At 57.6% G+C, this 24196-nt stretch overlaps 1 protein-coding gene across 1 annotated transcript in view; it reads right to left on the reverse strand.

Annotated features, from left to right (window-relative positions):
- The window catches only part of CRISPLD2 (cysteine rich secretory protein LCCL domain containing 2), a 62878-nt gene that overhangs the window by 20891 nt on the left and 17791 nt on the right, over positions 1 to 24196 (reverse strand). Inside the window, exons 3-12 of the mRNA XM_021093723.1 lie at positions 21787 to 21905; positions 18918 to 19050; positions 17848 to 17963; positions 14062 to 14162; positions 8941 to 9084; positions 7287 to 7347; positions 5541 to 5607; positions 4945 to 5075; positions 2422 to 2465; positions 388 to 460 (exon numbers count right to left, since the gene is read on the reverse strand). Of these exons, the coding sequence (XP_020949382.1) occupies positions 388 to 460; positions 2422 to 2465; positions 4945 to 5075; positions 5541 to 5607; positions 7287 to 7347; positions 8941 to 9084; positions 14062 to 14162; positions 17848 to 17963; positions 18918 to 19050; positions 21787 to 21905 (989 nt within the window). The remainder of the gene's footprint in view (positions 1 to 387; positions 461 to 2421; positions 2466 to 4944; positions 5076 to 5540; positions 5608 to 7286; positions 7348 to 8940; positions 9085 to 14061; positions 14163 to 17847; positions 17964 to 18917; positions 19051 to 21786; positions 21906 to 24196) is intronic.

The following is a 24196-nucleotide window of genomic DNA, read 5'->3' on the forward strand; positions in this document are numbered from 1 at the left end:
TCCCTCCTGTGAGTGGAGGTGACAAGAGGGGCGAGGCCACCTTCTCAGTCACGTTCCCCAAAGTAGGACCCCACGGCCTGGCTGCACACCCAGAAGCTTCTAAAGATGCAGCTGCCTTGCTGGGCCACCCAGAGCTGGCGGTTTGTTCTTTTAACGCCTCTCAGGCGATTCCACCACGCAGCCAGGATTGGCGGGGGGGGGTTGTGTGCGGGGAGGTGGGGGGGGCGGGCTTGACTCAGTGCACAAAGCAACTTCCTGGGCGGACACGGGCAAGGGCCACATCGAGACGTCAGCTGTGCTTGGCTGCTTGCGGTGACCCCCGACCAAGCCCGGGGCCTTCTCCTCTCAGCCCCGATGGTTGCAACTCTAGACACTGGGGAGCCTTACCTTGGGCAGTGGGTCCCCGACTTCTCGAACGGGCAGAGCTGGGCCACGGTGGTGTAGCAGTCCAGGTCCTGCACTGTGGAAGGGAACACACCAGGAGAGCCCTCAGGCTACTGGCCTGTGAAATGGGCTGATGGACAACCAGGTCCTAGGGGTTCCTTGGGCCCCGAACCGGGATGGGAGCTGGGCCGAGGAGCCAGCAGGTGCCAAGCCCGAGGGCTCCTGGCACCTCCCATAGGGCTGCCCAAGGAATGAGACAAAACCGAAGGCCCAAATATGTTTACGGGTCAAGGGCGTCATCACCCTCAACAGTTTCTCCAGGGACCAGCAAACGTTTCATGTGCATCACGCTTCGCCCTTTGGGATTCTCTTCCTCTGCTTTATCATGCTGGACCCTCAGGGCAGGGATCCTTCTAATTAGACAGGTGAGGAAACGGAGCCCCAGAAAAGCTAAGAGACCCCGGCACCTGCCCAGGACACGGGTCCGCTCTTCACTCACACCCTTGCTGAGGGCAGGTGACTCTCCTTCCAGGTCACGGGTTGTGTTTTAACAACGGATGCAAGAAAGTGGTTCTAATACTGGCCACCTAAGGTCTCTGCCAGCCTGAACCTGTCCACCCCGGGGCTCTGCTACCTCTTTCTTAAAGAGCCAGAGGCTCCATAGTCCCAGTTCTGTGGGCCCCATGGTCTGTACCACAACCACTCAGCTCTGCTGCCGTAGCAGAAACCCGCCACAGACAATGGGGAAGTGAGCGGGCGTGGCCGAGTGCAGATAAAGCTTTATTTATAAAAACAGATGGCAGGCAGGATCTGGCCTCGAGGGTTGTCGTTTGCCCAGCCCTGGTCCAGCCTGTCGCCTGGATGGGTCAGGGATCTTCGCGGCAATCCAGCAAGGGAGAGGTTTAATGCACCGAGGGGCTGCTACCCAGTGGGACGCGGGGAGATCATTAAGTCAGGTTTACAAGTCCACTTGAAGGCACAGGACTGTCTTCCTGGTACATTATTATTTCAAAAAAGATCCAGTTACCAATTCTATTTCGATTTTACAAAGCAGTGTATATATTCCTAACACAAAGGGAAAAGCAACGTTACGGGTATCCACCAAAATGCTCAGAGAACTTATCTCTGACTGGTGGGTTTAAGTCTTCTTCTTCTTCTTTTTTTAAATAATTCCTTGTATTTTTTAATGATTTTTATTTTTTTTCCATTATAGTAATTCCCCCTGTTTTTAAATTATCTGGAATAAATAGGCATTACTTTTGTGATAGGAAAAAAAGCTGCCTTGCGTTGTTATAAAGATATCTAACCAGATATGCTTGCATTCAGGGCAAATAACAAGAGGTGCTATCCCCAAGGAAGAAAGGGCCGGTGGGCGAGCTTCCAGGATGGGTTGGGGGTTGCTGGGCAGTTTGCCCCTGTGTCTCTGCCTGCCTGAGATTAGGCCCGTCAGGTGCCCAGTCTGGGCAACCGTAAGCCAGACCTGCACTTCCAGGTACGGCATGCTCCCCGACGACACATCCCACTCTGTGGAATGAACGCGCCACGGGCAATATAAAAAGCTGGGCCAGAGAAGGCAAATACGGGCCACGTACTTCCCCATGCTTCCCTCTCCTGCCCGTGGCAGACATGGCTAATCTATCTAGCTCGGTTTTCTGCTGAGCCCAGGATGAGGGCTCAGAATGCTTCTCAACACGATGCTGCAGGAAGCCCTATCAAGCAACAGAAACCGACACTCCCTGTGCAACCTCTTGGCTCCTCTAGACCCAGGCATTCGTATTTCTGGGACAGTCAGCTGGGAACCCAGGCCTGTGTCTCAGGTTTAGCAGTCGAGGGCCGATGGCAAGTTCAGATATGTTTAGGAACTAGTTAAAGGATCGACCCACCCAGGGAACCCTTCACCACCTTTATAATGCTGAGAACAGCAACGTTAGCGGGCACAACACACATTCAATTGGTGACGAAGGGGAATGAAATTTCCAGGGAAACCCAAGATAACCGGTGCGTCACGGTCCCACAGGAAAAGACGGGCCAGCTTACCTTTCACTTTGGACACCGTGAATGAGCTGGAAGCCTTGTATTTGCTGCGGAAGGAAACACAAGGTGAGTGCAAACAGAAGGGCTTCAAAGGCGCACGCGTGCTCTCACGCTTATTTTATCTGCAGCCACAACCTCACATTTTTCTGCTTGTTTTCCATCGGCCTGCAAGCCCTGGGGAGAGTCTACAGCGGGATCTAGAATGAGAACGTTCTAGAGTGGGGCTCGCTCATCGTTTCGTGCCAGGGACCCCGCCTGCAGCCTGTTGAAGCCTGTGGACACCACCTCGGAATGATGGTTTTTAACTGCGTATGATAAATTTAAACGATTAAAACTAAGAATACTATTATTAATATCACTATCAAAATATTAGGCCGTACTTGTGTTACAGTGACAGCTGTGTCCTTTCACTGACACATGAAAGCAGAATCGAGAGGAGGCCTTCGGACCTCGGCCCTTGGGAAGAATCTGGCAGAATCTGTTTGGAGATGCCTCCAGCAAGGGGACTTCCGCTCGTGAGAAAGTCACCAGCCCTACTAGTGTTCCTTAGGTTTGAAGCCAAGTCCAAACAGAAGAAAATACTACTAAGGTTAGTGACAGGAAAGCTTTCGTTTGCTTGGCCATCACATTCACCGACCCCCCGCCCTGGGGTCTAAGACGTGAAGCAGCCCACTGTGGATGCGAAGGTGGCCACTGGAAGGGACCGCAAGTGGCTTTAGGACAAGGGTCAGGCAGCACAGGACCCGAACCTTCGGCCAGGCCCACAGCTCCACCGGGGCCGGCTGTGCTTAGTCAAGGCCAAGGTTGAGGCCACCCAGACGATCTGTCCGTGAATATTTTCTTTGCTTTCGTTTAAACTTCCTTGCTCTCTTGTTTACATAACCCCTCAAATCCCAGCTAAGACAGAAAAGGAAGGTTGCAACACGGCCCGAAGAACCAGGCCCTTCCAAGCAGCATGACTCACGGAGTTTCTGAAACGTTCTAAGTGGCCTCACCACTCGGGTGGGAAACGCTACCTTGTTTTCTTTTGTTTTAAATAAATCTCAGCATTTTCATCTTATTTTTTATTATTATTTTTCAGTCTAAGGACTGAGCCTCAGGCCGCAGCAGTAAAAGCACTGAGTCCTAACCACTAGACTGCCAGGGAGCTCCCAGGACATGCTACCTTGTGACAGTCACAGGAGCATCTGCTGGGTGGGTGACTTCGTTGCCACAGACCCTGGGATGGGCTCTGACATTGGGGCTGGGGGGTGGGGAGAGTCCCTGACACGCTGCCCCGTGGTGGGTTATGGGTGTCAGCCCTGGGTCCTATGTGACATTTCTAAATGTCACCCAGAAGGGATGAAGCACCAGCCCAGGTCATGCCCAGGGAGGAGGCAGAGCCATGTCTACTCGACTCCAGACCCCCCTGGGGCTCCACCAGCTCCCGTCACTTTAGGCCTTGGAGTCCATGGACAGATCAAGACACAGCCTCCTGGGCCCGCCAATGCTCCCCCAAAAGTCAGAGTGGCGAGCACGGTCTGCCCTGTCATCCACCCACATACCTGACATGAAAAACACCTTCCAAAACCAAGCAAGTCTGTCTAACAAGTGAGGAGCCTCACTCCCGGGAGGTAAGAAAGAGTTCCGGGAGTTCCCATGTGGCGCAGTGGAAATGAATCTGACTAGGAACCATCGGGATGCGGGTTCCATCCCTGGCCTCGCTCAGTGGGTTAAGGATCCAGTGTTGCCATGAGCTGTGGTGTAGGTCGCAGACACAGCTCAGATCTGGCATTGCTGTGGCTCTGGCGTAGGCCAACAGCGACAGCTCCGACTAGACCCCTAGCCTGGGGACCTCCATATGCCACGGGTGCGGCCCTAAAATGCAAAAAAAAAAGAGAAAGCATTCCAATCAAGAATATGAGTTAGCCTACAAAGTCATACCATCAACCGCTACTGAGTGTTTGAAGAGGTCTCAGTGACTCCCGAGGAAGAATATTCTGGATTCAGAACTCACAGCAGCCTGCAAGACGGTGTGCTTTTGAAGGTTAGATCCTGATTATCTCTGGGAAGTGGGATGGAAGACCTTACTTCCTTGTCTGTCTTTCTATATTTTAAGGGCTGTGGGTCCATTTTATAACTAAGCACAGTGTTACTAACGGCAAATATGCCACAAACTTTCCTAAAAGCTAAAAAAAACAAAGCTCAACCCCATTAAACACACACACACACAAACCCACTTGAACGAAACGGGCTCGGTGGCCTAGAGGAGCGATTCCCGAGGGACGGGACTGCGTCCTCTGCATTGTGCTCCTGCTTCTTTCTATCGTTCCGTCCCTTCCAAAGTCTCAGCCACACCCTCAGAATCAGAAGTTTCCAGGCATTCCCTGGTGGCCTAACAGTTAAGGATCAGGCATGGTCACCTGTGTGGCACAGGTTCGATCCCTGGCCCGGGAACTTCCGCATGATGTGGGCTCAGTCAAAAAAAAAGAAAAGAAAAAAAGAGGGAAAAGACGTTTTCAGGAACCCTGGTCAAAGCAGCGTTACCTCAGAGACTGCACGCCGTTTCTCTCGGACTTGACGAAAAAGGGGACCTTGCCGTTCCTGGTGACGTCCACCAGGCCTCCCTTGTCGTCCAGGATGCCGTAGTGGATGGCGGCCCGGCAGATGCTGGACGCCTGAGGGGGAGGGGGGGGGGCAGGGCCTAAGTCCCTCTGAATTCACCTTTGTCAGCGATCTCGTCCAGGAAACACCCAAGATGTGTGTCCTCCACCCACAAAAAGCCCAAACGGCGGGCCAAGGCTCCCCCCACCTCCGGCGCCCCCCTCCCTCTCTGACGCGTCTTTGTTCCCTGGGCGGCTTATCTTTAAAAACGCATCCGAGGTGCTGTGCAAACTGAGAACGGGGACAAACAGCCCTTTCTCCCCACGCAGTGGAGCATGTGAACGCTCAGGCTGGGGGGGGAGACTGGCCCTCCCGCGGGCCGCCCCGGTTCCCGAAGGTGGCTTCGCAAGTTTGTGACCCCGGAGACGTACGTGTGGATCAGCGCTACCCAAAGGGGCGGGCGCGCAGGAGCGGAAGGAAGAGCTTTCCGTGGACAGGAGTCCACGCAAGCCGCTTAAAGGAGCACGGGCCAGACTCACGCTTTCATAGAACAGAGTCCCAAAGATCTTCGCCCTGTTGTGCAGGCAGCCGGCTGGACACTGGTACCTGGTGGAGAGCAAGCAAATCACGTTCAGAGATAAACATGCTGATGGACCCTGACCTTGAATCTACCGGGCTTTTTCCCCTTCAGCAGCTCCGTTATCACATACAGAAAACGTTCAGGGACCGAGCGGCCACTGTTTCTGAGCCAGTCACGACAGAGGGGGATGGAGCTCCCGCTGCACAAAAACATGTCACCATCTCCATGTTGCCAGCACATCTGGCGTTTCTACAGCTCAGGAATCCTTATGAACCGACAACCCAGAGCCTCTGTAACTCAGGCACCTGCCAGAAGGCCCAGCCTCGACTAGGCGAACAGACCACCAACTCTGTGGGCAAGAGACAGCTGGTACATGAGAGCACCTGGGGGAGTTCCTGTCGTGGCGCAGCGGAAACGAATCTGACTAGGAACCAGGAGGTTGAGGGTTTGATCCCCGGCCTCGCTCCGTGGGTTAAGGATCCAGCATTGCCATGAGCTGTGGTGTAGGTCACAGACGCGATTCCGATCCTGCATTGCTGTGGATGTGGTCTAGGCCGGCAGCTGTAGCTCCGATTTGACCCTTAGCCTGGGAACCTTCATGTGCTGCAGGTGCAGCCCTCAAAAGCAAAAAAAAAAAAAAAAAAAAAGCACCTGGGGACAGACACCTTGTCAGTTCCTTTAGGTTCTGTCAAATTCAGCTCAGGGGGAAGGCCTGAGATCCTCTCGGAAAACTTTTCCAGGAGACTCTTCTAGGCTCCCGGGTTTGATGACATATATGACTGCATATTAGAATCACCTGGATGGGCTATAAAAACACACATGAACCCCCCAAACCATGCATGGGGCTGGCGCTGATCTCAGAATAAAAGCAGCATCCCTGGGCAGAGGGCCCTGAACGGGGATTTTCTGGGTCCTCCAGATGATTCTAACGTACAGTCACTGTGCTGGAACCGGCATGTCGGCTGAGAGAGGGCTGGTGATGCCGCCAGCTACTGGTTACACTGAGGGGAGCCGGAAGGCAGCCATGAAATCGGCAAACTAGCCATTTTCCTTTCTGAGAGCCACTGGGTCAAAATACGGAGGGTTCGTCTTCGCTGTTGTCTCAGGATGCACCTCCCAGGGGCCCCAGGGCGGGCCGCCTCCCCTCCGTAGGCCTGAGCCTCTTAACTGGAGGACGTGTCCTGGTAGGAGGAGACCCAGAGCTTGGGCTCCTCTAGGCCACAGGGGAGCAGCTGCTGGTGGTTTCACCCCTCAGGGCTCATGGGTAATTTCTGGACACATTTCTGGTTGTCTCAACCAGGGAGCACTGGTCTCCAGTGGCTGGGCCAGGGGAAGCTGGCCCACACCCCGTAACACACAGGACGGCCTCCCCACAAAGACCTGTCGGCCGTGAATGTCAGTATTGCCACAGGGAACCCTGATCTGAGTTGACAGCCACGGGTCATCTTTGTGTGCCAAGCTCTTAATAAAAGGCTCGGCCAGAAGGAATTTGGGGACGTTAGCCTGACAGGTGACACGAAGTGAGCAGGATCCCTTCCTGCCTGGCCCAAGAACTGTGCTAAAAACAGAGAGTGGCATTTCTGTGGGTTTCTTTCTACCCGTCTCGGGCCGGGTGGTTCTCAGCTGACAGATCTCAGCGTGACCCACGACCCAGAGCAGGTGCCTCGAGGGCTGCAGGCGGGCAAGAGGGACGGGCAGCCCTTACCTGTTACACGTGGACCCTTTACACTTGTCCTTCATCTTGGTGTCACACTTGATAACTTGGGCTGGGGAGAAATGCAGAAACACACGTCACAGCGAGAAGGGGGAGAAGATCCCACTGTCTGCTTTGAGGAACTTTCTGGAATGTTCTGGAATTGTTCTGCAGTGGCTGCAGGCGTAGGGTGAGGTTCAAATCCCAGAGCCACCTCTTTCCAGAAGCCCTGTCTCCCTGGATACCTCACTCACCCTCCGAGGTTCACCTTCTGCTTATTAATGGGGACAAGCACAATGTCTACTTCCAGGGGTTTCTGTGACCCCTAAACGAGAAACTCAATGTAACCCCAGTGGGAGCCGGCACGCTAAGTGCCCCGTGGCCTCACAGGGCTCTGGAGGGCGAGCCTCGACCCATCCGGGAGGCAGGGACCCAGCCACTCTCCGAGTGCCATCTCCCCGCACCAGCCAAGACGACTCCGCCAAGCCGTCTCTTTTGGTTTTTTTATAGGACATATCAAGAATCTTGGAGCAGTGTTAGAGCTTGACAAAAAGATGTATTATTTTGTGATTACTGGGAAAAAAAAAACCAAAAATGGAAGCATTTGGAACTTCTGGACAGATGAGAACATCGATGTTTCCTGGTTAAGGAAACACAGGCTGACAAAACAAAAAGCACCAGGAAAGGACATCTGAAGGTCCCAGAGGATGGAGAGACTCGTGGGGTGGGGAGCAGGTGACAATGCAGCAGAGGGTTTTTGAGAAGGATGGGCATGAGCTGGCCCCCTACTCAGGGGCAGGTCCAGATTGATGCTGCTTAAGGTTTGGAGGGAAAACAGAGGCAGCTGCAGGCAGAGAGACCCTGCCTGGTGCCATGTCTTAAGAAAATGCCTTCCAGAGCCCCAAGCCTTTGGTAAAGGCACCACATGCACACAGACACCCTAGCAGGGGTGGGGGACATGGGACAGGCAGTGGGAGGGCAGAAAGAAGCAATCGTTGGGAGGCAGAGTATCTTGGGAGACCAGGGAGAAGAAAGTGGGACAGAGGTGAGCGTGAGGACACTTGGCATCTGGGGCCTTCCAGAAGCCTCGGGGAAGACATCCAAGTCCTTGCCTTAAGGGGTCGGTTGGAGGCGACTTAGCGAGGATCTGAAAGTCCAGGGGTGTCTCGGCTAACACTGGGTGACCCCACTGCTGTAAATAATCCTGGCAGCAACCTGACAGAGGAATCACTCTGCCACTTTACGGACAAGCACATCAAGTCTCAGAGCCAGCTGCTGGCGGGAGTCACAGGGCTGGCGCATGGTGACCACAGGGGCTGGGCCCCACGCTGCACATTCACTCTCCCTTAGGGAGGCTGGTACTTCCAAAAGGAACCCAATTTCAGCCCAGGTCCTCTTGCAAAGAACAAGAGAAGGGCTAAGCTTAAAACACCTGCCTGGGGGGAGAAGGCCACCCAAGCACAGTTCCTCTAATGCGTGCTTTTGAAAGGACAGCAGATGGTGCTTTTGCAAGCTTCACCCCTGCCCCCCCACCCCCCATCCCCACTGTTTGTCAACTTGGAGACCTCTCCACCCACCAGCTCCCCTCCTCTGCACCCCCCCCCCAGGGAAATGGCCACCTTCGGAGGCGGCTGGCAGGGCAGGCAGAGGGCAGAGCCCCACTCACTCATGTAGCTCACGGCCGGGGCCTTCTTGGGCTTCGTGGGTCTGATCACCCTGGGCTGGACCCAGACGTGCTTCTCTTCGGGATTGGGAGCCGTTTCCACCTCATTCATCTCGTCCGTTTCAGGTTTCTGGTGGAAGGTCTCCTCTTAATAGTGAAAAGGGAGAGAAAAGAAACACGCTAGGAATCGATCAACAGACATTTTGGAAAAAAAAGAAAAACGAAGAAGAAGAAGAAGCCATTTGGAAACTAAACGCGTTGGAGGTTTGGTTTCACAAAGGGTCATTTCAGCGGCAAAGAGAAAGTTACATTTCAGAACTGAGCTGGCCAGGTGGAATTCTACCAGCCCAGGGGCCACGGACGGCTCTCTGCGCACTGTGTTTGCTTTGGACCCCGGAGCCGCTGGGCTGGCCAGAGGGTACAAGGCCCCGCCGCCTGCACCTGGACGATCAATGGTCGCTTGTCCCATCTGCGCCTGCGCGCCACCCTCTGCCCAAGGAAGCGGCTTCAGGAAGCTGATCCCAAACCATCGCTGTCTCCCCCGAGATCCCTGGGACCCCAGGTTCTCGTGGGGGTGGGGTCCCCTTCCTCCACGTGCCATCATGGCACACGAAGACCCCCGTCGGTGCTCTTGGACCCCACGGCCCTCACCACCAGGTCAAGCTGCTCTCTGTTCCATCCCTGAGGGGGCATGATCCTGGAACCAGCTCAACGCCTTTCTCTGCACTGACATTGTAAAGCCCAGTAACCCTGGAACCATCACCTAGAATGAGCCAATGACCTAATGCCTGGTTTAAAAAAAAAAAAATTAGTTCACTGGGTCCCCATTCTTCTCTACCCAAAATATGTTTCTCCAACCATGACCTGCATGTTTCAACCCACTCTTAAGTCACTGAACAAACTGCATTTATTAAGCATCAGTTTATTTACCTTCCAGTTTTCATCGTGAACGTCAACTATGAACTACTCGCTGTCATCTGTCATTGGGCCACCTGGACACCAAATCATAAATTCCAGCCAAAGCAAAGCAGAGCACTGCTGCTGGGGTTTGCCTGAGTGTCCTTATCAAAGGTGAACTGTTGCACGTCTCCACGGGGGGTACCCCAGCCCGCTCAAGGATCAGAGTTAGAAGCCCCTGCCTTCTGAGCCCCTCCAGTGAAAAAGGCGTGTGCGGATAAGGACGGTTTCAAGGAGCAGGAATGAAGTGCTCTCCTGGGCCTCTTTGTGTCAGTGGAGCAAACCTCCAGTCCCGTCAAGCATCATCAAGCCTCCAGCCTCTTCCCGGTTCTCCGTAAGAGGAACCGCTTTTCTCCAAAGGCAGCCCGAGAGTTCCGTGTGGACAGCCCTCCAGTGGAAGGGTAAACGAGATCCCCCTCCGAGGCTCTTTGAGGCTGGGCTACTCTGCAGCTCCTTCATGGGCTGAGTGGTCACTGCATCCCCCCCCAGGCGAACCCTGGCCCAAGAGGAGGATGGACAGGGCTGATGCCGGAGGAGAACCGCAATTCTGAGTCCCAAGTTCATTACCGGAGCTCACGGGCCACCATGTCCTGCTCCTGGGCGGTGGCCTCGCCACCACCAGCTGCAACCTCCCCGAGGCCAGCAGCCAGCCTGCCTCACATCCTATCCTGTCTCCACTGAGCCCCACACATGCTAGGTGCTCAACACTGCTGGACAAAGGATGAGCAAAAGCCCCAAAGAATTCTTTTGGGGAAAAAAATTCTCCCAGCCAAATTTAAAGACACTCGGGAAGGGAATTCTGAAAACACCCTCCATAGCCAAGCGCTATAGGCAAAATCTTTACAAAGACCTGGGGCTTGCGAACCCCGCTGGGGACGCAGCGGCATCTCTGGCCAGTCTTCCCGTCAATGCGGCTATTCAGGTTTGCCCTCCACTGAAAGCCAGAACTGTCCCTGGAATAAGCTGGGTTTTCTTCCACTGGCCTTTAGGGTTTTAAACCTCATAATCGCGGCTTTATTTAGCCCAACATAGCTGGGTGATGCGGTGTGAAGCGTTTGGGGGCTCACTATTTCAGAAAACGGGCAGACAGCCCTCGCCCTCAGACACACACATGGGAAGCTGAATCCTTACCCAGAGGATGGGCTGTATTTGAGGACATCCTAATTAAGCTCCCCTGTGCAGACCAGCACAGGCCCTGGGGAAATTCCACGCCCAAGTTCACGGCAAGGTTACTCTGCCATGGTCCAGCTCCAGGCCCGGGGTCCCGGGCCCAGGGCACAGCTGCCTCGTTCTGCAGACTCCCACCCATTCAATAAGCAGAATGCGTAAGGGCCAAGCTCTCCTGTTATCCTCTCGTTGCCCTGGGAGACATGAGCGGCCCCATTTTGCAGACAGGGAAGCCGAGGCTCAGAGAGGCTGTGTGACCTGCCCGTGCTTACCCAGCTGAGAGTCAATCCACCTTTCCCCGAAGTCCATGCCTTTCCCTGCCACCCAGGGGAAGGCTGGAGGGATGGAAGCTTCTCTTATGGTCTGGCTTTGTCCCTGCTCCATCTCCATTATAGGTCAAGGCCTTGCCTAGGACCTCAATAAACGCTTATTAAGTAGCTTATGCAGATAAGCCGCTTTGCAGGAGACTTTCTGCATGGTTAGCTCAGAAAATCAGGATACCTGCCAAGCAAAGTTGGGTATTTTCCACCAAAAATAAAGAATCAAGTCCAGGAGGCTTTGCCGGGTGGGTTAACCAGTACCCAGGCTATCTTTGGGTGCTTTGCTCTTTGAAAATGACCCTCTGTGGATATTGGAGGTCTATTTCTTCAGACAACACGTGGAACACACCAGCTGCGTGCCCCCGGAGGCCCCACTTTGAACGGGCAGCTGTAACTACAGGCGACTCAAGATCAAGGGGGCACGAAAAGCATGGAGGCAGGTGCGCTGCCTGTCTGTGGAATCAGGGCGGTCTCCCTGGAGGAGGTGCGACACCAGAGCTGTGTTTCCCAGGAAGAGAAGGTGGGATCTGGGATCTAGGCTGGGAGAGGGGCCCCAAGCCAGCGGATGAGTGCGGTCAACCCCCGCCCCCGCATCTCCAGGGAAGGAACGAGCTGTGTTCACGAGGTACGACCCGACCTGCTGAGCCCACAGCCCCCTCGCTGCATCCTCCTAACGGGTGGCCCGCGGGAAGACCCCATCAGCACCATGACAGAGGGGGAGCCCCAGCTCAAAGAAGGCAGGCAGTGTGCACAGCCAGGACCCAAGATGCCAGCTCTGCCTGCCTGCACCCTGACAGCCTGCTGTACGCACATGCTGAGCCTCCCCACGAAGGGAGACCTGAGGGGGGGCCCCAGTGGGCCCCCTTCCCTCCCGGTCCCCAGATCAGCACTCAGGATCTGACAGGGGACCTGACCCCCTCGGGGCCACCAGTCAGTGGCCACAGGACCGGCCTGAATGGGAATTTGGGGAAGGGTCTGACATGCCTCGAGGGTCAGCCTGCCTTCTTCTCAGCCCTCCCAGGATCCCAGGGGCTGACGCATCACCCCATTTTCACACTGGAAGACGGAGGCTCAGAGACATGAAGTGACCTGCCCGGGCTCCCACTGACGACCGCGCAAGGTCAATATTCCTAAAGCAGGGTGCTGGGCTCCACAACCCACGCTCGTCCCACGAACCCAGGAATCGGGTTGGGGCCTCCTGGGAATATTTCAAGAAAGATGGGCATGGGGAGCCCCATTTCAAAGACAGCGAAGGGGCGTTGCCTGACGGGGTGGGGGAGCAGGAGAAATGCCATTTACCAAACCCTTACAGGGCCCCTGCCCCATGGCAGGCACTGCGGGGACCTGCCCGTCACTGCTGGGCCTCCGGCCCCAGTCTTGTTATCACACTGCCTCGTGCCCCGAGCCTCTGTGCAGGCCGCTCTCCCCTCGCTCATTTCGAGGCTCTGTCCTCCTTCTGAAGGGCCACCTGCTGGGAACCCCTCCCGCCGTAGCCCCTCCCCAGGGCAGCGGCCCCGTGGGACTTCAGGCTCCTGAAGGCAGGACCCTGCCCATCTGGGCCCCACCGTCACCCCCATCCGTATCACCTAGCAACGTCCTGGCACGTGGCAGGTGCTCAATACATGGACACACAGGCATTGGCTCTCGCACTTGGGCCTGAGACACGCTGTGGAGACGAGTCAGCACAGCCACTTTGCTGACAGGTACAGTGAGCACCTGGTGTGGGCACCCGCCTCACATCAGGCAGAATCGGAGCCGGCAGCCTCGTGCCCAGATGTTGGGTTGCCCCCCCCGACCCTGGAGTCCCCGTGGAGACTCACCCACCTTGACTTATGACCAGAGGACCAGCACCGACGGGACTCAGATCCCCCCACTCTCGGATCCTGCTTCTCCCTCCTGCCCTGTCCCCCGCCCCCCGGCCCTGCCGGTGGGCAGATCGGCAGCGAGCGGCTGGCCTGAGAGGGTCTGGGACCCTCCTCTCCACTCGGAGCCCGGCTGACCGACCCCACGTGCCCCCCACCCCCAGGAAAGGCCCAGCCCTCCTGAGGCCCCCTCAGCATCACGAGACCTGACGATGAGGCCACGTGAAAACACACACTCAGCCACCAACACCGGGCCCGTGGCCCAGCCGTGCTCCTCCAGGGAAGGAGCTCGAGGCAAGGGCCCCAGCGGTGAGGGGCTCCCCGCAGGACAGTAGTGGGTTATTTACAGGGGCAGGGAGAGAGTAGAACTGACCTGAGGGGCCCACAGACAAGGGGTGCCAAGTACACAGCTGCTGAAAGCGCTGCTTGGCCTGAGCTGGGGGTGGGGGCCTCGAGTCGGGGGCTGGGCTGGGCGTGCTGCCCCTGGGGGTGGCTGCGGGGACAAGGACGGGCGTTGGGGAGGGGTGGGCTGACATCAAGAAGACAGCCCGGCCTGCAGCTCGCCCGGAACAGCCGTCTTTCAGCTGTTTTAAATTCCTTCTTTTTGTCTGTTTCATACCAAATTCTGAGCACCCAGAGGGCAGGGTGTGTCTGGCCGGTGCGCCCACGGGAGATGCCCGGGGTGGTGGGGGGGGGGTCCCAGAGGCCGCTGTCCCCCAGGGAGCAGGAGGCCAAGGGCGGGAGGGACTGCGGCTGAGCGGCTCTGACGCGGGAGCTGGAGGGGAAAGACGGCCAAGGGCTCCGACGTGGCGTCCTACCTCGGTAACACAGGTTGTTCCTGCAGCCGCCTCCGTAGCTGGGCGGGCACTGGGAGCAGGGCCGGCCGGTTTTGTAGGGGGCTTCTCCGATCCAGTTCCCCCTGAGGACAGACCAGAAACACTGTCAGGGGGCCGCCACTCAGGCCTGGGCGCCCCCCTCGCCTTTCTGGACCCTCTCGGGGCCTTGAACGCAGTCAGGCAGGAGGGAAGGTGTGACAAGGGAAAGGCGCCCGCCCTGAGCCCCCTGTGCACGGCCCAGAGCACTCTAGAAGAGCCCCGGGCAGAGGCTGTGAAGCATCCGTCTCCCCAGCACCTTGGTCCTGGGGCCCAACCAGGACCCACACTGCTCCCCGACAACTCTGAACACTGTCTGCACCCCCAGCCCCAATGCCCCTGCGCTGGGAAGCTGCTGGAATCCCCTTTGAAGCCATTTGTCAAACGAGTCAAGGTCGCCTGTTCCAGGGCGTTCCTTGCCTTCCCCGGGTCCTTACCACATACCTGCCGGCTCACTCCAGCCTTCCAGCGCCCAGGAGGGATGTGCTGGAATTCAGTCTTTTTCAGAAGAGGACACTGAGGCTCAGAGAGGTTACGGGATTGCCCGAGTCACACAGCAAAGGGATGGGAGGACGACGATTTGAACCCAGGCTGTGGGGCTCAGAGCCGTGGACCACGCTCAGCTCCAGGGGCTGGGACCGAGGTGCCCTGGGTACCACCCACCTCCCTGTGAAGTTCCCAGGGCAGGAAGCAGAGGCCACGGGGTGGGACTTCTCCAGGAGCCAGGTAGCTGCTGGGGAACGGAGTCCCCAAGCCCTTCCTGTAGCACCTGGGCCTTTGGCAGCACAAGCTGGAGTGGTGAGTGTGGGGGACCAGTGTCTAGATTTGTTCTAGAAACTTCCCTCAAGGTCGCCCCAGCTATCCACGTGCTCACTCAGGAGAGAGATTCAAGGCCAGGCCGCGGGGCCAGGCGGTGAGGGGCAGGCTCCCCGTGCTGGGTGGGCCCCGCCAGCGCCCCTCAGCCCTGAGCCATCTCCTCCTCTGTAATGGGGTAACGGTGGGGGGGGCCTAAGACGAAGGGGGCGCTGGGCAGCTCCTGGTGAGGGCCACACGCTCTCTGAGCGTTTCCTAAATCAATCGGCTCATCTGGGCGGTGTTTCTGACAGCTTTTCACGGAGGCTGGGGGCTCTTGCCAGAGCTGGCTGGGCAACGGAGTGCAAGAAACACACTCTTTGCCCTCGAATGGCTTAAAACAGCAGCACGGCAACACCCAGGGCCACAGCAGGGTGCGGGCGAGGCCTGGGGAAGGTGGGCAGGGGCTGTTATGATCCCACCCACAGACGCAAGATAACACCCACGCCGGGCTGCGGCCCCCACTCTCTGAGTGCCTCCACCCGGATACCGGCTGGTGGGCCCCCCCCCCAATGGACCATCGCCAGGCAGACCCAGAGCGCCCTGGCACCTGCCCTGTCACCAGGTGGGCTCAGTAGGGTTACTTCAGACCCCTTGGGCTCCCAGACGGGCTCCTCCCCTCCCCCCGGCCAAGTCCACCAGTGTCTGTAGGTCGCACATTTTCTCCAAGACAAGCCACACCCCGCACACAGCAGGAGGAGCCACTCTCAGGCTTCGCGGTTGTGGACGCCAGCTGGGAGCCAGGCCCTGGCCCCGCGTCCTGCAGCCTCTCCACCAGCCCCCAAACGTGACTGCCCTCACACCTGCGAGGCCATCAAGGCCCAGGACCGACCCCCACCCACCAAAGGGATCGGAGCCCAGACACCTTTCCAGGGCCCACCCTCTCGGCCACTGCCCCCTGCATGGCTGGGGGCTCAGACTTGAAGAAAGAGGCCGAGGACACCACAGAGCCATTGAAAAAAAAAAAAAAAAAATCCCCTGAACACATGACACCACAGACGAACCTCCCAGCTCTGGCGCTGAGAGGCAGTCGTGGGCATCAGAGGCCGTATCTGTCCATTCAGAGGAGCGGCCAGACCAGACAGACTGACCGATGCGGAGAGAGGTGTCAGAATCCTGGTCGCTCGGGTGCAAGGGAAGCCCCGCCTCCAGCCCGGGCCCGGGATACTCCCTACCCTGACCTGGGGGTGGTCGGATGGGACATACACACACAGGGCGTGTGCATGCGCCTGCACGCCCCCCGCTCCCACTCAGAGGTGGAACCCTCACTCGGGGGTGGCTGCATTTGGAGATGGAGCCTCAGAGGAGTCGAAGGTTAAATCACCAGGTGGGACCCTCCTCCGATGGGATCAGCCTCCTTCTAAGAAGAGACGAGCCGCTGGCCCCTTTGCGTCTCCCTCCCTCCTCCTCCTCTAACCACCCCCCAAACCCGACATACACACGAAGGAGCCACCCCCAAAGGCGGGGGCGAAGGCAGCCCTCTGCGGGCCGGGAAGAGAACCCTCACCAGAAACCAGCCCTGCTGGGCCCTGCCCCGGCCTCCCAGCCTCCAGAGACGTAAAGGCCTGTTGTCGGGCTGCCCCGTGTACGGGCTGTTTCGTTACAGCAGCCTGTGCTGACCCGGTATCTACACGTGTGAAAATGGATCGAGCTGTGCACTCAGGATCCGCGTCTTCTGCTGTACGCAAGTCACCGTGTTGGTAAAGCAAAGGGTAGGGGCCGAATCAGGGGGAATGGGATTCCGATCGGGCCTTCTGGTGTCTCTCTGAACATGAAGGCTGGAACCAACTGTCCCTCGCTCCCCCCTGCTGCTCTGCCAGGAAGGAGTCCCCCACGGAGGGCCAGGTTCTTGGGCTTCCGTGGGGCTGGGGACCCCATGATGACATCACCGCCGCCTCGCCCCGTGGGCTGCCGAGGCGCTGCCCCCACAGCCGTAGGTTTGGTTTCCCGAGAGCTGCCGCTTTCCTCCCGACCTCATCCCCACCTTCCCACGGCTGCTCCTGGCCCAACCCAGTAAATGAGGTCAGTCCTGCTTCCTTCAGTCACTGAGAAAATATGCCTCAAGGGCCCACCGCCTGCAGGGCCCAGGGTTAGGACGGCGGCCAGGCCCGTGGCCGGCGTGCAGACCACAGGCTGGAAAGTGGGTGAGCTGTTCTCTGAGAATCAGCACATGTTTGTCTGATGAGCAGCAGAGGTGAGAGCACAGGGCTAAGCGACACGGCGATGATCTCAGGATGCTGTGAAGAGGAAGAGGGGCTACGACATGAAGGCCTGATGTGGCCCCTTTGCGGAGGGAAATATTCAGATGCACAAACCAGGACCGGCAAGAATACCTGTTTTCTAGGGTGCTACCCGCTGCATGTTTCCAGAGAAAAAGAATGAACTAGGGCAGACCCCACCGGGGGCCCAGCCAACGGCTATTCCGGCTTCTGTCTGACTCAGGTCGCCCAGAGGATGACTCGCAAAGCCAGTGGGGTTCATTTCATTGGCCTAAGCCAGGGGGGGCAGTGTTGTTCTCCCTTGTCCGTGAATGGTCTCCTTCTGGCCAATGACATAAGGAGAAAGTGGGCCGGGGTGAGAAAAGCCTAAGAAGAGAGCCCTTTTGTATGATTCTCCTCCCTTTTGTTAGTGAAGATGTGAGGTCCTGTGCTCTGCAGCCATCTTGTGACCACGAGGCGAGGAGCAGAGAGCAAGAAGACAGAGAGAGCCTGCGTTCTCATTGACACTGCTGAGCTAGGAAGCTAATCTAGGTGCGCCAACCTCTAGAGGCCTCGTCACACGAAAGAGTGAAGAGACTCCACCATGCAAGCTGGGTTTAGATGGGTCTTCCATGACTGGAAACTGCACCCAAACCCATAAAACTGGGTCCCTTGTTCTTACTTTGGAGAGTAATTGCAGACGAGGTAGACCGCGTTCTCCCAAACATCTCCCCAGACGTTCATCCTACGGCAGGTGTTCACAGCACAGCCGATCTTGGTGGTGGTGGCCCAGACTATCTGAAAGGGTGACATCCACACATCAGGGCTCAAGGGGCAAGGCACACAGGGTGACATAACCTGGCCTGGATCCACAGGGTGCTGGCAATAAAGGGCTGTGTGTGGAAGGGGTGAAGCACCCGATTCTTTCTCTAACCCATGGAAGGTCCATACATTTGCTTAAAAAACAGCAGGAGTTCCCGTCGTGGTGCAGTGACTAACGAATCTCACTAGGAACCATGAGGTTGCGGGTTTGATCCCTGGCCTCACTCAGTGGGTTAAGGATCCGGCATTGCCATGAGCTGGGGTGTAGGTCGCAGATGCAGCTCGGATCCCCCGTTGCTGTGGCTGTGGTGTAGGCCGGCAGCTACTGCTCTGATTAGACCCCTAGCCTGGGAACCTCCATATGCCGCGTGTGCGGCCCTAGAAAAAGACAAAAAGACAAAAACAAAACAAGACAAAAACAACACCAGTGGAGTCCCTGCTGCGGCTCAGTGGATTAAGAACCCAACTAGTACCCATGAGGATGTGGGTTGGATCCCTGGCCTTGCTCAGTGGGTTAAGGCTCCGTCGTTGCTGCCAGTTGTGGTGTAGGTCTCAGACGTGGTGGGTTTAGAGCCAACATGGCTGTGAGCTGTGGTGTAGGCTGGCAGCTGCAGCTCCAATTCAACCCCTAGCCTGGGAACTTCCATATGGCGCGGTCGCAGCCCTAAAAAAAAAAAAAGAACACACGAAAACACACACAAGGAAGACGCCGCAGCAACGTACGAATGCCGAAGGTGTTTCTAGGGCTCACGCTCGGCGTCCATGTGGTGAGCAAGCCACAGAGAGCTCGGTTCTGAGCAGCTCTGAATTCAAGGAGCGAAGGAAGCAAGGACCCAAGAGAGGTTTGCTGATGGGGCGACAGTGCCCCGGGCCTGGGGCCAGTGATGCCCGTGGGTGCCGGGCTGAGGCCACGCCTGACCTTCCACTTACCTGCGTGTAGTGGGTACACATGGCTCCCGAGCACCGCTCTGGACACCAGGGGTTGCACTCATGGGGGTAGGGGTAGGTGTAGTCCTTCACCTCGTCGTACCAGGACTGCACGTGGAAGCCGGGAGAGCGGTACCTGCAGGGCGGAGCGGCTTGTCAAGTCCCGGCCACCATGCGCCCAACAGCGACAGTCGGAGGAGGGGCTCCTTCCAGCCAGCAGCCCCACGGCCCAGCCAGCACCTGCTAAAGGTGCTCAAAACCCAAATCGGCCAGAAGCTCCCCTGGGCACCCCTGGAGGCCCTCTGGGTTCCAGCAGGGTCCCTGGATGACACCTGCGCGTGCGGGAAACTTTTACCTGGCCCCTAGTAAGTCCTTTTTAATGTTAATAATTACGTATTTATTTTCATGTCCATTTAGGAAACTATATGCAGCCCCCGAACCCCATATTTCAGAGATATTACTGCTTAAGACAAAATCGAAGGTGTGGGTCCATTTAAAGTCAAGTAGGAGGTCCCGCTGTGGCTCAATGGGATCGGCAGTGTCTCTGCAGCACCAGGATGCAGGTTCCATTGCCGGCCAGGCAAGGCGAGTTAAAGGAGCCAGCATAGCTGCAGCATAGGTCACAGCTGTGGCTCCGGACGGACCCCTGGCCCAGAAACTCTCCATGCTGCTGGTAGTTGAGAAAAAATTTAAAAAACAAAGTCAACGTGAAGGGAGTTGCCTGGTGGCCTAGTAGGTAAGGATTCGGCGTTGTCGCTGCCGTGGCTCGGGTTTGATCCCTGGCCTGGGGAACTTGGGGATGCTTTGCCAAGTGGAGAAAGAGGTAAGTAACCGAACAGGTGATGCACAGCCGGGACACCCCCTGCGGCAGGGGAGGCGTGGAAGCAGGGAGAGAGCTGGCTCTAGGGGACAGGTCCCAGTCACATGCAAAGAGGAGCCCAAGGCCTCGTGTCCCTGCACCGCCAGGACAGCGTCATTCCTCAGCTGCCAGGGGACCCAAGGACTCAGAATCAGGGCAGAAAACTCTACAAGGGGCAGGAACCGGCAGGGCCGCAGAGCGCTGCAGCCAGCGGGCAACCCGGTACCAACCCTGCACCGGGGATTTTATCACCTGCGTCTTCTCTTGCGCCCCCAGTCACCATCAGTGGATGCTGTCCCCTCGTTTTGGCCCTGTCTGCCAGGTTGGCACCAGTTATTTTCTTACCAGGAAAGAAAATAAACCAGAGGCAAGGCCTGGGTCACTGCCACCAGCAAGTATAAACAAAGCGGTTTCAATAAAGAGAACAGGCACAGGGCGCTGGGCACTGCTGGGCACACTCTGGTGAGCGGGCACTTGGAGGTCTTGGAACAATGACTGTCAGGACCCAGAGGATGGTGGCGGCCAGTGCGGTGGCCAGGGAGGGGTCAGCTCGGGGAGGGAGACGCAGGCCACAACAGCGTCCAAAGCCACAGGACCCACCCGGCCCTCCGCCGCCCCAGAGCCCCACCGCCAGGCTGTGCCACTGGGGACAAGAACAGCTGTCTGCCGAGGCGGCTTCGGAGGAGGAGGGGGCTCTTTTGGAAAGTGACTCAGCGATATTCACGCAGAAGGGGGACAGGCTTTGTGCCCTCTGCCCTGTCAATCCCCTCCTCAGTTTTCCTACTACCTCATTCAAAGGAGCCAACATACAAAAACGTAACCCGCTAACGACAAGGACGGAATGGCTAGGAGTTCCCTTGTGGCTCAAGGGGTTAGGGATCAGCGTTGTCACCGCCATGGCTTGGTTTGCTGCTGTGGCAAGAGTTCAATCCCCGACCCAGGAACTTCCACAAGCCCTGGGGTAGCTAAGAAGAAAAATCAAAAGAATGGAATAGCTAAATTCCGGTCTGTCAACTTGACGGCCCGCAGGCGGCCCTGACGAGGTGTTAACCAGGACAACTATGTCATAGAAAATTGTTCAACATTGTGTGAGAGGGAGAAAAAAAGAACTAACAGCTGGCTGGCCACGTTACAACAACGATGCGAAAAAATGCCGGCCCACAGCCAGACGCAGCCCCAGGAAGCTAGGAACACAGACAGAGCTGAACCAGGCAGCCGAGGGATGGGTTTTGTTCCCTTTAGACACTTCCTTTTTTTCTTCCTCTTCTTTTTTAATAAACGCAACCATTTACGTATGTATGTATGTATCAGGTTGTACCCGAAGCATACAGAAGTTTCCGGGCCAGGGGTCGAACCCAAACCACAGCAGTGACAACACCGGATCCCTAACCACTAGGCCACCAGGGAACTCCCTAGACACTTTCTTTTAATGCTGTCAGAAGACCGACTTTATAAAAAGCAGCAAAGAACACGTGTTGCCACATCGATGAAGCCACAGCTCGAGGCCTGTCAGGACACGTGTCCAGCTTCCGTCCTGGAAGGGCCCTGGCTAAAGAGAAGGGCGGCTGCTTGGGGTCCCATTAGACTCCACGCTTAAGGAGTTGGAAATACTGGATTTGAGGGCAAGCAAAGCCTGGCCTGTATTTGTGAGAGGCTCTTTCCAGTCCAGGCCGACTTTTCAACGATCAAGGCAGTGTTAAAGCAGGAGCCCCCGGGAGACACCCGGGCCCCGGTTCCGAGGACGCGTGTGCACCGCACGTGGAGGGCTGGTCAGTGAGTCTTCATGGGTCAAAAGCCATTTCCTGCACTCCCTCCTGAAACCAGCCCTCGGCCCCGGGGACAGGGGACGGGGGATGAGAGGGGCCCCCAGCAGCTCAGGCGCTCGGGAATGCGGCCCAGCTGACCTGGGGGAGGTCTCGGGGTGACATTTAGCAGACACCGACGCGGCCTTGGCGGTTCGGCGACATGAGTGAGACCCCAGTCTGCACGTACGGGGCTCGCGGTGGCTCTTACCTGCCCCAGTGCACGGCCAGGTTCTGCCCAATGGACACCAGCAGGCTGGTGGGCCCGTGCTCCCAGATACACTCCTGGGCCCAGGCCGCCGCCGACCTCGCCAGCTCTTCATCCCAGGTCTGCGGGGAGAGGAGAAATGACACCAGGAGGTCACGGTCAGGGATGGGGGGGGGAGCAGGCAACCTGCAGAGAGGCCCCCAGCCGGGCCCGGGGTGACACTGGGCTCAGGGACCCTGTGTGTGTCTCCCACGGGTCCCTAACTCAGCCGGCGGGAAGTGGCCGGTCGGCAAATAATTTAGAGGAGCCAGGACCCCAGGTGTCCTCAGAGCTCCTGCTCGGCCCCTGACTTCTCCGGGATGCTGGCAAGTCCCTCTTCTCAGCCTCAGTGTCCTTATCTGTGAAATGGGACGACGAATACATCCCAGGGATGGATGGTGGTGACGGATGGCCGCACGACGGGGTGAGGGCGCTTCCTGCCGCTGAGCAGTGCTTTTAAAAACGGTTGAAATGGTAAATTTTATATTACGTCTGTTACCATGATATATATATATTTTTTTTTAAGCAGCAAGAAATGCCTTCAGCTGGCCCAGTCCTCCCCCTCCAGCACTGCCCACCGAGTCAGGGGTCAGGGCCAAGGACTCTGCAGTGGCCCCAGCCCCGGCCGACCCAGGGCACGCAGGGAACCCCTCTACAAAGAGCCCGGGAACCAGGGAGCCGGGTCCCTCCTCTTCTGCGGAGGAACCAACACCAAGTGGCCCTCCTGCCCTGGGCGCCAGCGGCTGCCCGGCCCCCGCCCAGAGGCCACGCAAAGATGCTCCAGCTGCGGGCAGGGAGGGCAGCCCCTCGGGGGCAGCTCCGGCCCTGCCACATGTGGGGGGCGCACCAAAAGCCTGTCCGGGCAGACCCTGCCTTCAGAGGGTGCTGCTCCCTGGACTCAGCAGATCTTGCAGTTCCAAGCGGCCAGTCCTGCTGCGAGCCCCCTTCGGGGCTCCCTGACGCTGGGCAGCCCCCTTCCTGCCTCCCAGACTAAAGGCCACCCCCAACAGCCACTTGCACCACGTTGGTGAATCCGTCTCCAGGCTGGGGCCACCTGACGCTCCAAGAAGTAAACACTGTCCACCAGGGCGGAGGGGCAGTGGGGGTGCGGCGGGGGGCAGAGACGCACCGAGATGTGTCTGGAAGTGGCTGGCTCGGGGGGCCCGCTCGAGTCCAGGGAGGCAGGCAGAGCCCCTGCAGGCCCCACCGCCCCCACCCTGCAGGTCGTGGCCCCTGAGAAGCTCCCTCTTTAGTCTGAGCCCTGGTTCACCAATGTGAACCCTGCTTGCCCCGTGGGGAGGGCGCGGGAAGGCCAGGAGGAGTGAGGGAGAGGCAGACACACACACACCCCCCCGATCTCTGGGGGTTCGAGGCTCCTCAAATTCAGGATGGAGACAGGCAGAGGTGATGTCTGGTCTGCAGAGGACAGGGCCAGACTCAGGGCTCCCTCTGCGCCTGCCCGCCCTGCCCACCCTCCTCTCGGTGGCAGGGGCAGAGGCACCTCCTCATCCCTGTGATGCCAGCAGCAGGCCCGGCACAGAGGAGGACCTCAAAGCAGTGTCTCCCCAGCGAAGGGGTGCAGGCCTCGCACTTGCGGTGTGGCTGTGTGGCGAGGTTACAGCCGACACACACGTGGGCAGTCAGGGCCCTTTCCTCAGCCATGCCCAGTGCTCTGACCGCCGACCCAGAGCAAGGCACGCGTGAGTGACGCGTGATGAACCCCGGGTCCTCGGACTCGCTCCAGCCCCGACCTGCCCCCTCACTGCCTGCCCACTGGGCTTTCCCAGCTGAAGACCTGGCCCACAGCTAGTCCCTGTCCCAGTGAGGGAAAGGCACAGTGGACACTCTGTTCCCCCAAGGGGACAACTCACGGAAGGAAACGAGCGAAAGGGCAGTGAGGTGTGCTGGTGAGAGCGTGCGTGTTGGATGAACCCGGTATCATGCCCTGTTCTGCCTCATGTCTGCTGTGTGACGTTGAGCAAGTGACTTCACCTCTCTGTGCTTCTGTTTCCCTATCTCTCAATGGGCTAATGGTACCTGGAATAGGATTTGGGGGGAAGGCTGAATGAGAGCAGGCATGGAGCCCCCAGGTGGGAGGCAAAGGAGCCCTCAGGAAATGGTATCTGGCTATTAAAGAAGTTAACTTTCTCAAGTAACCACAGGGGAAGGGGCAGTGCTGGGTCCTGTACCACTGGAGTCGCCATCACCTGAACACCTGCCATTTGCCAGGGAACATCAGCACCAATTTCTCATTTATCTTTTGTATTTTATTTATTTATTTGTTTTTGCTTTTTAGGGCCGTGCCCATGGCATATGGAGGTTCCCAGGCCAGGGGTCTAATGGGAGCTGTAGCCCGCCGGCCTTCGCCACAGCC

The sequence above is a fragment of the Sus scrofa genome, chromosome 6 (assembly GCF_000003025.6).
Source record: "Sus scrofa isolate TJ Tabasco breed Duroc chromosome 6, Sscrofa11.1, whole genome shotgun sequence".
Taxonomy (NCBI): Eukaryota; Metazoa; Chordata; class Mammalia; order Artiodactyla; family Suidae; genus Sus; species Sus scrofa.